Source organism: Equus quagga, chromosome 14 (assembly GCF_021613505.1).
Source record: "Equus quagga isolate Etosha38 chromosome 14, UCLA_HA_Equagga_1.0, whole genome shotgun sequence".
Taxonomy (NCBI): Eukaryota; Metazoa; Chordata; class Mammalia; order Perissodactyla; family Equidae; genus Equus; species Equus quagga.
In genome coordinates, this window is record NC_060280.1 from 70,524,404 (window position 1) to 70,540,206 (window position 15,803).

Here is a 15,803-nt window from a genome sequence, read left to right on the forward strand (position 1 = left end):
GTGACTGTAATTTAAATTTAAATAGCCCCGTGTGACTAGTGACAGCTCAACTCTCTGCTATCTTTGGGAGTCTTCAGCATATCCATCATAATTGAAGCCTTGGGTGCGCAGAAGATTCCCCAGAGATGTATTGCAGTGGATTTTAATCTTCTGAGCTTTACAGGCCTATTTGAGAATCTGACGAGTTATAAATGCTCTTCTATGAATGTAGAATATTATTGCACAGTATTTTGATAACAATTTCAGAGGTCCACGAAACTGAGGTCCCCATAGTATAAAGCTGGAAGAGAAAGGAACCCGTTAACCTGTAAACTTGAGAGTGATCTCATCTGTTTTGTTTACTACTGTATACTCAGTATCCAGATTCTAGAACAATGCCTGGTACATAGTTGGTATTTGAGAATTTATTAAATAAATGGCTGAATGAGTCCTGGGAAACATTTCAGGACCAAGCAGAAGAGTCCATGAAGTTCCCTACAAAAGAAGAGAAAAACAAAAGTAGAACAAAACCCAAGAACCAGGAGAGGGAGAGGTCATAGAAGGCGAGAAGGGTGAATTTTAAAGGATGGGAATAATCATCAGTGTCAAACCTGCCTGGGTGGTCAGATAAGATTAGGATGTAACAGTTGTCATTGACTTTGGCAGTAACAGAGCTCCTCCTTGACAAAACCAAGGAGGGGTGGGGGTGCCATGGACTAATTCATGAATCAGTGATGAGGAAATGGAGGCAGTGAGTGTGATGTCCGGGGGGTCTCAATCCTGGTTGCCCACCAGAATCACTGGGAAGCTTTTAAAAAATACACATTCCTGGACAGGTTGACTCTGACTTGGTAAGTTTGAGGAGGGGCTATGGAATCTGCATGGTAAAGCTGCCAGCTTATTCTGATAGTTTTGATGGAAGTTTGGCAATCACCAAGCAGAGTATTCTTTCCATAAAATATGGCCCTGAAGGGAAGGAAGGAAAAATAAAGGAGTGAGGGAGAGCTTTTTTTCTTTCTCTTTTTTTTTGTAATTTAGATACAGAGATATGAGCATAGGGAAAAGATATGGGCATATGGGTTTAGAGGGAAAAGAACTATTAAATAGAGAACTGTTAGTGAGCTGTAATGAATTAAAAGATATTTAGCTGGATTCTGAATTCCTGAATCTTTGACCAGCTGCCCACCTTGCTGCAGGTTCCCATGGGAGCCATTAAACGGAAGCAGTGTGATAACTTTGTAGACAAATTACCAATTTTCACCCAGAGCCTTTTATTTTCTAAGTTGTATTTGTGAATATTCAGGTATTTTGTGTAAGAAGCTGACAGTCATTGGCAATATCCCAAATCACATCTGTTTACTTTTTTTCTATTATTAGACTTTCCTATAAATGCTTGCCAGATGGCAAACAGAAACTGTTCTTTTATTCTCTACTTCTTTGCCACTTGCCTTTCTTCCTCCATATACCTTTCCTACTTAAACTGAAATGGTAAATGCTAGAGTCCTTTCACAGGTGAATATAATTTAGCATGAACACTCAGCCTTCTCTTTTGTCAGTGATGGCGTGACCCTACTTTTCAGGTCAGTGGGTCTCAACATAAGGGTCTATTATCTTCCTCCATGCATTGGATGTTTCGAAATATTTATCTGCCAAACTGTGAATATGAAGTACCGTTGATGTCCGCCATTTATAGTATACCTATCAAGGACCAGATATGTCCCTAGACACTTTCTATAGATGATTTCTGCCATTTCTAATCCTCACTACAATCATTTAAGGCATGTGGTATACCCACATCTAACACTTAGAAAAGTTAAATAATTTTCCCGTATCACCCCACTGAGTGGCAGAGTCAGGACTAGAACTTGTATCTTCCTGACTCTAAATCCTGAGCTCAGTTACTGTGATTGGATTATTCACAACTTAATCCTCAACACAATTCTGTAAGTGGTATTTTATTGTCCCCATTTTTTTTTTAAAGATTTTATTTATTTATTTATTTTTCCTTTTTCTCCCCAAAGCCCCCCAGTACATAGTTGTATATTCTTTGTTGTGGGTCCTTCTAGTTGTGGCATGTGGGACGCTGCCTCAGCATGGTTTGATGAGCAGTGCCATGTCTGTGCCCAGGATTCGAACCAATGAAACACTGGGCCGCCTGCAGCGGAGCATGGGAAGAACTTAACCACTTGGCCACGGGGCCAGCCCCTATTGTCCCCATTTTTTGAGGAAAGAGGCTAGGCTAGGATAAATGACTTGGCCAAAGTTACAGAGCCAATAAGAAACAAACCCGGGGCAAACCTGGGTTTGTCTGTCTCCATGCTGTTTCTACTACATCCACTGCCTAGAATAATTTCTTTCCTTATTTTTATTAATCAAAGACATATATCAATCAGAGCCCCTCTGAGTCTTTTGAACTTTCCAGTTGGCATGAGATAATTGGTGCTAACATGCTAGATTGCTCTGATTACAGCCAAAAGCGAAAAAATGCGATAAATTAGTCTGCACAGCCATCGTGTGGGTAAATGTACAGTTTCCATTATGCTCTGGAAATACTAAATTACAGCTTGCAAGTCCCCATAACTGCTTGGAACCCCTTGAATCTCTCAAAACCTTCTGGGTTTGGGAGGCATGACCTGTTGAGTGTTGTCTAGGAGTGAAAGAGCTGTTTCTGCTTATGAAGCACCAACTCAGAAAAGGTGCCAAATTCCTTCTCCCTAGCAGTGAGGCTGTTCTTCCCAGTGGGGAAAAGGACCCCTTCTTGGCGGCTTGTGGGTTTAGGCTGTACTTTCTGCAAGTTTCTGCTGGGGCCCGGGGGGTGGGGGAGGGGTGGGGGCGGTAGGGGGATCAGTGGAATCATGGGAATTTACTCAGCCTGCATTGTGAGCTTCCTGATCATAGCCTCTGAATTTCTGCTTCTGACCGTGTGCTTTGCCTCCAGTGACAACAGATTTTTCCCAGCCCTTCCCAGTGTATTGGTTTAATGTCAGTGTCTAGGATAAGCTCCCAGCACTAGCAACAAAACCAGGATTCTGGATTTGATTTGCTTCAGCTGCTTTCCCTCAGGAATATTCTGGAATTTCAAGAAGGGCTTTGCCACCTTATTTAGTAACATGGTCTAGTGTTTCAAAATTTAGTTTATATAGTGATTTTTATCTGAAGTTTGAATTTACAATGGGAAGGATTGAGTTTTGGGGGAAAGCAAACAATTGCTTATGTAAGTTCCCTTTGTTGCGGTGTTAAGCTGACTTTTTAGTCATCTGGTGCCCAGGCTAGGTCATTCCGAATCCTTGTTTAGCGTTTTTTTAGGTTTTCTTTTTTATCTTTTTTTTTTTTTCCTGAGGAAGATTAGCCCCAAGCTAACATCTATTTTGCATGAGGGCCACTGCCACATTGTGGACCCTGCTGTGTGGTGTGGGTCCATGCCTGGGAATTGAACCTAGGCCACCAAAGTGGAGCACACCAAACTTAATTATTAGGGCATGGGGCCAGCCCCCTTTTTCAGGCTTCTAACAGATATTTCTCAACTTCCTTAAGCTGTAGAGCTCAGACTGGACACCTGTCCCACCAAAACCTTGACTAAAATGGAGTGGTTGGGGATGTGGCCCTTGACTTTCTGGCATTCCATACTCCCCTGTAAACACCCTAGTAATGCAGGTCGTTTTTTTCATGACCTCGGAAGACTGGCAGATTCATTTAGGGGGCAGGATGAGCCCCGGTATGCAGGTGGCCTGTATCAGATGAAAAGGCTCTTGTAAGAGGAAAATTGAAAGCGTTTATGTGAGAGGGTGAGGCAATGTCTGAATCTCTGGAAATTCTGCCCAGCAGTCTTATTTCATGGGATTGAGTGGAGGAGTAGTTGGCATCCATCTCACTTAAGACTCTTGAAAACTAAGTTCTAACAATGGGAGGAGAGAGGACCAGGCCCGTTCTGGGGGCTCTAGAGGAGGAAGGATCCTGTGCTGTTGCCACCATGGATTTATCTGCAGTCCCTCCTGTTCAGTGTTTGCCTCTCTGACGTGTTCCCTTTAACCCCTCACAGCAGTGTGTGCCATCTGCCCCTTGTCCATCCTTCTAGTGTTGCTGCATCGCACTGCAGTGACTACTCATGCCTCCTACACTGGGAGCTCCTTCTGTCCCCATCTCCTAGCACAGTGCCTGGTGCGTGAGAAGTGTTTGGTAAAGGAGCTGAACTGGAATGCCTGTTCTTCTCAGTTCTGCTTATCCCAAATCTATCTGAATTTCAAGTGTCCGTGTAAAACCCTTGTTGTCGAGACTGTCTTCTGTTACCGGCCACAGGAGGAAGTGATCTTTCTCTATTCTGTTTCTGTAGCATTTAATATTTACTTTAGAGAGTTATCATTTTCTGCATTTTAAATGTAGTGGCTTATATTGAATCTTACTTTCCAGATTGTAAACACCTTGAGAGCAGGATCCTTGTCTGATTCATGTCTTTATTTTCTATGACCCACAAAACAATACCTTGCATAGAATAAGAGCTTGCATTTGTTCTCCATACTTCACATATGTTCGTTCTTAAATCCTCAAAACAGCTCTACCAGGTAAGACTATCATTCACATCTGTCTCCATTTTGTAGGTAAGGAAAGTGACGTTAAATAATTTGCTCAGGGTCATGTAACTAGGAAGTGGAGAGGCTTGGATTCACTCCCAGGCAGCATATGCCAGAGCCTAGACTTAACTCTTGCCTTGGTGCTGCCTCTTGTTGACATATGCGTACGTAGAGGGCATTATACAGCTGTTTATCAGATGCCTATAGGTTGGTATTTCTTAATTATTTAGAACCGATAAGCAGTTTGAAGATGATCCATTGTTGCTTTCATTTGCACCCTCTGAACTGTTTTCTAAGCAATGGGAAGGCCAGAAGGGGGCACCAGAAGGTTGGTTCTAGTTTTGGTTCCAGAAGCCCTGGATGGGTTGGCCTCGAGGTTCTGGTTTGGAAGTCAACAGTGCCATCTAGTGGGATGACTTGCTGATATCAACTCAGAATTAGTTTTCTGAAACCCTGGCTGGGAGCCCCTTTTATTAGCTTAGCTTTAGGTTTTGATTGTCAGAGGAGGTCAGAGTGAGATGAAAGAACCAGCCCATCATAGCTATAATCAAGGTGAGTTTTATCTCTTCCAAGGCTGTAATGATGACTATGGTCGTTTGGGTTGATTGAGCCCTGTTTGCTGTGAGGTTTTTGGAGTCCAAAGACCTTCCCCCTTCTACTTGTTCTCGCGTGAGCTCCTGATGGTATAGACTGGTTTTCTTCTCTTTGATGCTCACCTCTGGAGCTGTGTCTGCTTTGGAATTTGAGTTCTAATTATTTGTGGGTTGCCTACTATAGTATAACATGGATCCCAGGTTATATAGACGAGGGGGCTTGATGCCTGTAACAGGTCAGTCCCACTGTAAGAAATCTCATGGGTCAACAACATGATAGTGCAATTTTGTTCTAAGGATTTTTTAGTAGGCAAGTCTGTGAGACCTGGCAAAGAGGAAATGATGAGTAGCTACTCCACAGTCGACAAGCAGCAAAAAGACTTTGTGTTGAGTAAATGAAAGAGAAAAAGATTGTGTACACACTTAGTTCTGCTAGGCAACTTGGGCTTTGTGTGTGGTGCTGTTCTGGTTTCTGTGTGAGTTTGAAAATCTGATGTAAATGGCTTCTAAGTTCGTTTTCTTCTTGCTGAAAGAAAAGAACATAAAAGTATGGATATAACTGTGACCACAAAAAATCGTGCACTTCTTTGGGAGAGCGTGTGCAGGCACTGGAGCAAGCACTTACCCTACGAGATTGTTCCGAGTTCAGTCTACTGGGGATCTAGTCTAAGGAATATACTCCGTGGAGATCAATGTGTTTTATTGTGCTCAACAATCCACCAGAACAAGGAAACGATTTTGGTTATACTGGAGCCTGGATTATAGTGACATATATAGTAATAGGAATTTGTTACTAATAGAATCTATGCAAAACAGGAGTTTGGTAAGTTTTCCTGTAAGGGACCAGATAGTAAATATTTTAGGCTTCGTGGGTCTAAAGGTCCCACTGCTTAACGTATTCAGCTCTGCCTTAACTACTCAGCTAGGCTGTTGTAGCAAAAAAGCAGCCGTAGATAGTATGTAAACTAATGGGTGTGGCTGTGTTCCAATAAAACTTTATTTATAATACTGAATTTCACATAATTTTCATGTGTCATGAAATGTTACTCTTTAGAAAACTTTTTTTTTGCCAACCAATTTAAAAGAGCAAACACCACTCTTAGCTCATGGGACTGTGAAACATAAGAAAGCTCCAGATGTGGCCTGTGGGTGTAGTTTGGGGACTCCTGACTAGATGCCTGGAATAGGTCACAGTTAGCAATTAATAAAAATTATTTGTTCATCAGCTGTTTGTTCAGTTAGTGTCATAAGGTGTTTGAACTTTTTTTTCTTTCTCTCAAGTAAGATGGACAACAGTTGAATTCCTCTCAAGTAAGATGGAAGACAGTTGAATTCCATCTACCTTTAATGTAAACTGTAGGCTGAAGCTCTAGAATCCTTTTGCCTACAGGGCTTTAAGGCGTGAGGACTCTACCTTCTGTCCTTCGTTTATTCCTCACCCTCCTCAGCCTTCCGTGGAGGCAGGGAAGCAGGCCAGGTGACCCCTGCCCCATGAAGTCTTTCTTCCTGTGGAATTCTCCCCTCCCTCCACACCTCTTCTCCCAAGTCTGCAGCAGCCCCTTGAGAGTCTCCCATGAGGTTGAAGAAGAATGAAATTGGTATCCTGTGATAGAGGTGAAGAGACCCCATACAGAGAATGCTCACTGAGATTATGTAGCCCGGGAAGAACTAGGTGATAGGTCAGGATTTCCCCTGCTGCCGGAGGTGTGATGGGTGGTGTTTGCACCACATTTGTGTCACTTCTTATATCTACTGTGTCAGTACACTTTCCATGTAAACTTACACGGGGAGCTTGTATCTTTAAAATTTTGTAACGCCATCTCTTTGTCTAGCTGAAGTCTTAATGACCTCCCCCAGCGTTGAGAAAGAGGCCGAACGTTAACGGTTCATATCCTGTGTCTTTCCTCAGCAGCCAACAGAGTAGCCAGCAGAGCAGCCACGACGATGACTCGAACAGGTTCCTGAGTCCTCGGGCGCGAGAAGAAAGGTAAGGTCAAAGGAGGAGGGAGAGCATGGAAGCAGAGATCACGGTTGGGGGGGGCGGGGTCGACATGTTTGAGTAAGATTGTGCTTCTGCCACAAGTGAGAACTGTGGGAAACTGAGGAGGGGTTGGAGACTGCCAGACCTCTGTGCTCAGAGACTGGTTAGAAAGACAGGATATTCACCCAAGAAGCGAGAGGGAGCTAAAGGTCCCACTGCTTACCACGAAGAGGCTGATGCAAAAGCCTTTTGGTGTTCAGCAGAGGAGATGTCAGGATGCGGGAAACCAGATATTGGTTGAGAGGACATCAGAGTGGAGTTGGGACTTGAGGCATACCCCAAAGGTTGGGTACAGTGCTGATGGGGAGGGGAAAGGGTGTCTTGTGCCTGAGGAAAGCTGCATGGCCTGGGATGGCATGCGTGGCATCAGAGGGCAGCAGAACACCGAGATTGGAGTGGATTGTACGTGTTAGAGGTTAATGAGAATGAGGTTGGGTGTGCAGGGTGCAGTGAGAATAAGGAGGCTCCTACGTTCTCGTTGGAGTATTTGAGGTACGACTAGTTAAACACTCAGGAAATGAGGACCAGCCAGCATCTGCTTCACGTAGCACCTATGAATGGTAGACAGAGAGGGGTCTGTTGTAGCAAGTTAGACTGCTGTGCCCAGAGAAAGTTGACTGTATTGATGTTGACTAAAAGGATGTCTCAGTTGGCATACCAGAGGGCCCTGCTTTTGGTCTAGCACTGTTTACTGTTTTTTATCAACAAACTGGATGAAAAAGCAGTATACTTTTACCTCATTTATCAAACTTGTGGCAGACACTCAGCTGAGAGGGAGTGGAGTGCACTGAGGATGATAGAATCAAGATTTAGTATTATTTCAAATAGAACAATGGGTGAAAACCAGGAGATTTTTTAAAGGAAATGTGCTATTATGTATTTATATTACATATATACACATATATATAAAATAATAGTTTCTTTTTTTCGAGGAAGATTAGCCCTGAGCTAACTGCTGCCAATCCTCCTCTTTTTGCTGAGGAAGACTGGCCCTGAGCTAGCATCCGTGCCCATCTTCCTCTACTTTATATGTGGGATGCCTACCACAGCATGGCATGCCAAGCGGTGCCATGTCCGCACCGGGATCCAAATCAGCGAACCCCGGGCCGGCCCCCAAAATAATAGTTTCTTAAGTGTAGTATTACCACACGGAGCCTAATTTGACAAGATTTCTTGTGAAAAAGAACTTGAGGGTTTGATTTACCAGCCAAATATGAGCTAGTAATGTGACACAAGTACCAAACGATCTTTGAAAGTCTGAATTCATTAATGGCAGTGTGGAGTATGGTTAAAAAGGAAAAAAAAAAACCAGGTCTCGCTGTAGTCTGTACTAGTTTGGTCACATCTGGTGTGTTATGCCCAACTCTTTGGAAATGAATATTGATAACTTAGAGTCTAGAAAAGAAGGATCAGGATAATCGCTGATAGCATTTTAAGGATCCATTGAAGGAAAGGGGTTCAGCCAGGAAAAGAGAAGTTTTCAGTGATTATAACAGCACTCTTTAAGTATCTGAAAGCCTACGAAATGGAACCAGAGGGGCAGAAGTTATAGCAAGACGGACTTCGTTGCAGCATAAGGAAGACCTTTTCCTGCTTGGAGCTGTACTACAGTGGGATAGGCCTCGAGAGGGATGAACTGACCCCCTTGAATAGAAATGTTCAAGGAAAAGCTACATGGTGTGTCATAAAAAAGACTGTGTCCTGGGGGAGAGGGTGGGACCTCTGTAATCCTTCTCTCTTTAGATTATAAAGTCTTGCCCTCATTCTCAGTTTTGTGCTCATTATTAAGCAAAATTAACAGTTCAGCTCATCGATTTAGACAGAGCTTATATGGAGGCATGAGGCCTCCGGGGGCAAAGACTAATCATTCTTGTCAAGAGGCTTAATCAGTTATGATCTGACGGCAGTTCCCTCAGTCTCTAGAGTGGCCTACACTCTCTTTTCAATGCTTTCTGGATTTCATCAGCCGTACTTTCAAAATTAGAAGGAACCATAGAGTTCCCCCAGCACAGCCCCTTCTCTGTGCTGTGTGCCCTGCACATCCGCAAGCCTACAGCCCAGGTCCGTTTCTGATCATGCTGTCTTCAGTTGCTCCTGACCCGTCAGCTCTATGATTGTCAGCTCCTCAAGCCCGTTTATTTCATCTCTGCTGCTGGGGCATTTGTGGGAGAGATGAGGAAAGTGCTGAATTTGAACATACTCCAAGTTCTTCCCGAGGCAACTTCATCTCTTACTCTAGGACATGGCTGCTTGCTGACTAGAGAGAGCCCTACCTTTTATTTGCTATTTGGAATTTTATGTTGATATAAATTATGTTCTATCTCCGTCTCTGCCCGCTCCCTCAACCAAATGGAATGTTACAGAGTCTCCCATCCAAACCTCTGCCCAGAAAACTCCTCTAGATGTCTTTCCTGGTCTTTTCTTCCTATCCCTGGCTCACTGACAGCCTCTAGAACTCTTCATGGTAGACAGTGAATATAGTTTTGCACCAGCTCATCTTGGGCAGTGTGGGAAACAGAGAGCGCTGTGATCAGAAGTATGCTTCCCATGGCAGTCCCTGTGGACCCCTCCCTTTGGAAACTCAGGACTGGAACGTGTTCATCATGGCCTTTCTGAATGAAGTCTTTTTTTCTCTTCTCAGCCAGTTTGTTCTCCTGGAGAGAACAAGTCCCCAGAGTGGTAATTAATCACCCAGCTTCAGCTCAGAACAAACCCCTACACCCTGCTTCTGATCCTTCCTCTATATGTTTCCACCCAATTAGGAGACTCTCTAGGGCATTTTGCATGTTGGTCTGTGACATCCTGGCCTGGGGCAAGTGTGAGATGTGCACCCTGGGGAGATTTTCAGCAATGGTGGGGGCAGACGCAAGCTGTTTTGGGCCCTATTTGGTGGACAGCGCACCCTGCTGGTTACACTGGTGTTTCCTGTACGGGCAAGGCCTTCACGTAATCATCTCATTTACTCTTTGCCACTTCCCTGGGAAGCAGGTAGAACAGATATTATTATCATGGATTGAAAGTGGTCAAGTGTGAGGTGGGTAACATGGACCCTTTTCTGTGGCTGCTCCTAATTCACCAAACCATGTGATCAATTATAGGATGAAAGGTAGTTTCATAGAGAGGCAAAAAAAAAAAAAAAAAAATTTCGATTTTATTTCTGTTTTAAAGATCAAAATTATAACCCTTCAGTATGAGGTGCACATTTAACTGGTTAAATAAAACATTGATTTTTCTTTTTCTCGTGTTTCGTTTGGAATAGATACAATATTTAGACAAAATAGCTATCCTACTGTAGTCTAGAAAATGTCCACATTACAGCAAAGGAGGAAATGGCTCAATGTGATGTCCAAACTTGAGGGCTTCTGAGAATTTTTTTCCTCTTTCGATCAGTGTTCTGTCCTGAAGGAAGAAAACCTTTGGACCCATGATGGGGGCAGAGGGTAGGTGGGTGCAGGGAGACAGTCATGTTCTGGGCAGGTTCAGCCCATACTGGATCAATTGTGAGGGTTTCTCAAGTCTCCAGATCTTTATTTGATGCATTCACCCAATGGCAGGAACTTTCAAACAAAGCCAGCACTGTAGAAAAGCGAGCTGTTTTACTAAGGGCCTTTTATGGACATAGTGTTCGTTTCAACAGAATGTGGTAGCAAGTGACCAGGAAGACTTTTATTAGTAGGAAAATTGAGACCTGATCAGGGCTGAGGTAAGCGAGTGCCAAGGCAGGGCCACATGTGGTAACGTATCCATTCCTGCACGCAGGCTTGTGTTCCTCAAACCTTGATGAACTGTCTACAAGGTACTGAGGAGCCTCTTGGAGTCTAGGCTGCCAGATGAATAGAGGCTCACTGTGTGTGCACTGGGCACCGTGGTGTGTTGGAAAGAGCAAGAGCCTTAACATCAGACAGACTTAATTTTGACTCCTTTCTTCCTTATTAACTGTGCATTTTTAAAAGCAATTTACTTAGCTTTACTCAACCTTAGTTTCCTCATTTGTGAAAGTCTTTTCTTGTAAAGGATAAAAGAGAGAACTTATGGAAAATGCCTGATAACTTAGCAGGTAGTAAGTAGTAGCTGCTAGTACTGTGATGATTTTGGCTCTCAGTTTCTTAGCAAATCTGTACTCTTCTGTCCTCGAAGAAGCAGAGACAAAGAATGTGTAGCATATCGAGCACCTGCAAAATGTCAGATGTAGACACTCAGGATAAATAGATTGAAGTGTGGTATTTCACCTCAAGAGCCTCATTGTCTTATGGTGAGACATACCTGTGAGTAAGCAAGTATAATATAATGTAATAATTGACATACGAAATTTTGTATAAAGTGATAAAATTTAGAATTTGTCTGCTAATGTGCCTAGCCCTGTGTAATGAATCTTACATACACAACCCTATCAAATAGATGCTATTATTATCTTCATATTTGAGTTTAGGAAACTGAGGCTCAGTGGAATTAAGAAATTAGCCCAAGAGTCACACAGATACTCTGCTCGCGGCGAGGGCAGGGGTGCGGGGGGCAGGGAGAGGGCCTTGATATCTGGAAAGACTCTATGGAGGGGGTTGTGCTTCAGCTGAGAGCTGCAAGATGAGTAGGAGTCCGTCACATGGACAAGGGAACAAGATGTGCATAAGCATGGAGGCGTGAGAAAGCAAGGCGTGTTCAGGAACTACAAGTATTTCAGTATTGCTGCCACATCGTGTCCCAGGAGGAGGGTAGCTAGTGAGTGGCTGGGAATCATCTTTGGACAGGTAGGCAGGTGACTGATCATGTTACATCCTGCCATGATAAAGAGTGGGCTTTATTTATAGATGATAGGAAACAAGTGAGGGACTTTGAGGAAGGGGGTACCAAGGTCACACCCAGGTATTATGAGAAAAATCACTTTGGTCCTAGTGTGAGAGATGGCTTTAAGGGGCAAACACTGGAAGCAGATAGACAAGGAAAGAAACTGTTGCAGTTGTTTCATTTAACAAGTATTAATTGAACTCATATTACATGCTAGCTATTCTAGCAGGCTTTGGGGAGTACCCATATGAACAAGATAACCATTGTCTCTCCTTTCTAGCAAGGGAGATAGATTATAAACAAATAAATATATGAGAAAACATCAAGTAGCAATAAGTGCTGTGAAGAAAATGAGAAAGGGTGACATGGTGGACCAAGGCTTTTTGGGGCTACTCTAAGTTGGGTAGGCAGCAATGTCTCACTGACATGGTGGCATTTAAGCTGAGCCCAGATGGACAAATTTCTGAATTATGGTAGTGAGGACAGAAAAGGAGGAACCAATTGAAAAAAACTTGTTAAGTAGGTTTGATAGGACTTACATCTGGGTCAGGGAAGGGTGTCTGGTGTGAACCTGAGGTTTCTGACTTGGGCAGCAAATATAAGGCAGCAGAGTCTAGAAGTTAAGTGCCTGCCTGGGTTGGGATTGTGCTTCCACTGCATGCTGTGTGATCTTGGGCAAATCATTTCACCTCTGTGCCTCACTTTCCTCATCTATAAAATGGGTATAATAATAGTTCATACCTCATAGGGTTGTTGAGAGGCTTGAGTGTGTGTGTCTATAATGATTAGACTAGGAATAGTGCCTGGCACACGGCTATTATTATATATGTGCTTGCCGTTATTATTAATACTATTATTATTATAAAAATATTGGATAAGGGGGGAAGAATTTGAAGAGCAGGGGAGGTAGTGAGTTTAATTCAGGCATGTAGAGTCTAAACTACCCATGGAGCATGCCAGTGGAGAGATACATTAGGCAGCTGGCTTTACCCGTTTGAAGCTCAGGAGACAGGACTAGAACTACTTGTTTGGAAATGAGAATGTAGTTGAGCCAAGAGTCTTAGGATTAGGAAAGTGTAAGCAGAAGGCAAAGGAAGGAGGAATTTGCAGATTACCCAGGGAAGCTGGGAGAACTAGGAGACAGAAATATCATATAAGCAAGAAAGTCAAAAAGAGTCAAAGAGGGTAGAGTTAGGGAAGATAAGAACTAAAAAGAGTCTTCTGCAGTGGCAATTAAGAGGTCATCTGTAACCACACAACAGCTTTAGAAGAGTGTATATGAGGGGAAGAAGAAGAGACTGCATGGAGAATTCATTCTAGAAGTTTGCCTGGGGAGAAGAGAAATAAAGATGGCACCTACAGGAGAAGGCAGGGGTGATTCAGGAGAATTTTTATTTTAATACAGGGAGACACAAGCACTTTTTAAATCTCTGAAGTAGAAACCAGTAGGTCAAGGACGAGAATTTCAGAGAGAACATCATTCATCCATTCACTCGATAAACACTTATCAGTTATGCGCTGTCTACTCATTGAGTTTCCAGTGTTATTGAAGAGCTAATATTAACACAACTGAGTATATGGCAGAGAAAATACAAACTTGGATATGTGTATTAAAGGAAGGGAACACGGTTCCATGAGAGAGTGTACCAAAGCAATTGGACCTAGAGAGAAGGGGTGAGGTCGAGGGTGTAATGATTGAGCCAAGACCAGAAGGATGAGTCTGAGGTGAGAAGGAAGCAGTGTGGTGAGACAGATGAGATGAGATGAGATGGGCAGGAGTTTGGCTGGTCATGACAAGGACTTGAGTCTTATTCTAGGAGCATCAAGAAGCCGTTGAAAGTCTTTAAGAAGGGAGGTGACAAGATCAGATTTGCATTCTGAAAAGGTTACAATGTGAAGGATGGAGGCAGCCCTGGTGATGCAGAGATCAGCTGAGGCAGTTAGCAGGCAGTTATAATAGTCCAGGCAGAGGATATCAGTAGCTTGGACTTGGGATGGTGGTAGGGAAGAAAAAGAAGGAGATGAATTCAAGATATATGTAGGGGATAAAACGTCCAGGACTTGCTGATGGATTGAGCATCACGTGTGAGAGAGAAGGGAGGTCTTCAGAGTTAGTCCTGGGATTCCAACTTGCTCAGCTGGATAGCGCCACCTACTGAAAGATAAGGACGCAAGGTTTCGGAGGAGGCAAGAAAAGAGAGACCTAGATCACGGATAAGAGGATTAGCTGTGAACTGGTTATAATAATGGATGTGGATGTAGGTGATGTGGTGGGAAGGTGAGATTAATAGAAGCAGGATCTGTTTTCTCTGTGTAATAGGAAATGAGATCATCTCCTAAGATCAAGGAAGGTGGAATGGGAGTAGTATAAGGTTTGGGTATAATTAATTTGGAGATTTCTTGTGTCACCTTTTCTCTGACTAGCTTAAGAGACGTTCATGTCTTACACATCTTACTCAAACTCACCCTCATGTCTTCTTATTGGAGTAGAGACGGCAAGTTTCATCACACCTATTTTACAGGTGTCGTAGTAGGCTCTGGTTCGTTCTGTCTAGACTTGCCCCATGGTGTGCAGTCTTTGGCTTACTTATCTGTCTCCCACTAGCCCATGACACCCTGGAAGACAAACTGATCTCTTATGTCTGGCACAGAGTAAGTGCTCAGCGGATGTTTGTGGAATTCATGAATGAACAAATGGAGAAACCAAGGTAATGGAATTGGAGGCCAAAAGATAAGCCTCCAGAGCTGAAGCAAGGGCAGAATGCAGGCCCGCTAAGAATAGACAGCTTCCTATTAGAAGGAAAGATGTTTTCCGTTCTGCTTATTCTATCCCAGAAATTATCTGCAAATAGCATATTTTCAGAGCACCCCAGCTCCATCAACTTGCTTGGCCAATGAATTCCCCATGGCCCTGCGGACACTCAGGTGCTCTCTCCAGGCAGCTCCCCCACCGTGGGGAAGGAGCCAAGTAGCAAGCCCTCTGGGAGCAGTGCCTGCCGGCCTCCCCCTCCTTCTCGCACCAGCAGCTGACATCACATGCAGGTACAGCTCCATCCTCCCTGCCTGAGGACAGAGGAGGAGAGGAAACTCAGCTAGTGCCCAGAGCACTGCCAGATGTTGGAAGATGGAGGAGGGCTCTGTTTGGAGCTGTGGCTTGGGCTGAAGGCAGAAGGGATCCTGGTAACAGGGAGCCTCAGGCTCTCCCATCCTGGGCCCTCCACCTGCCTGTGTTTTGTATTGAACATTAGGGCAGGGAGAACTCAGGTGCAGGAGCCACGGTCGACAGCTGAAGGAGCGGCAGAGGCAGCAAGTCCACACAGCTCCAGAGTGAGCCCTCAGCTCTTGAGGTGCTAGCTGCCATGTGGTGGGCCCTCCCTTGAGCCCAGCATGGTGCAGAACCTGCACTCAGAGACCGTCTCTTGCAGCACGGCTGTAAAGCAGGCCTGTCACCACCACGTCTCCTCCTTGAGGAAGAAGCTGTCATTTCTACGAGCCAAGTAGGTGCAGGGGGCCCCTGGAGATCAGGGCACGAGGAATTGGTCTTTGGCTGGTTTGGGATCACCTGGGGCTCTTCACAGAGGTGGGGGTGCTTTGGGGATTGGCTCCCACATTTGGGGATATTGTTGTCATTTACCAAGCGACCCAGGAGGCCCCAAGAGGGGGACAGTGATCTGTTGCAAGAGACTGAAGGTAAAGGATAGTGGAGGTGCCACCAAGGGAGGCCGTGTGGCCCTTTGCTATGGATGGAAGGCTTGACTGGGCCTCACTGCAGGTCTCCCAAGGAGGGTACTTGACTCTTGGATTGTTCATAACTGGCCAAGTATCATCATTTTCCTCTTT

At 44.2% G+C, this 15,803-nt stretch overlaps 1 protein-coding gene across 11 annotated transcripts in view; it reads left to right on the forward strand.

Annotated features, from left to right (window-relative positions):
* Positions 1 to 15,803, forward strand: part of GRAMD1B (GRAM domain containing 1B) — a 163,853-nt gene that overhangs the window by 29,403 nt on the left and 118,647 nt on the right. For 9 of the 11 annotated variants that reach the window (XM_046685668.1, XM_046685669.1, XM_046685670.1 and 6 more), the window contains exon 2: positions 7,050 to 7,127. In XM_046685668.1, coding sequence (XP_046541624.1) covers positions 7,050 to 7,127 — 78 coding nt within the window. The remainder of the gene's footprint in view (positions 1 to 7,049; positions 7,128 to 15,803) is intronic. The other 2 variants (XM_046685671.1, XM_046685676.1) reach the window with 1 other exon arrangement.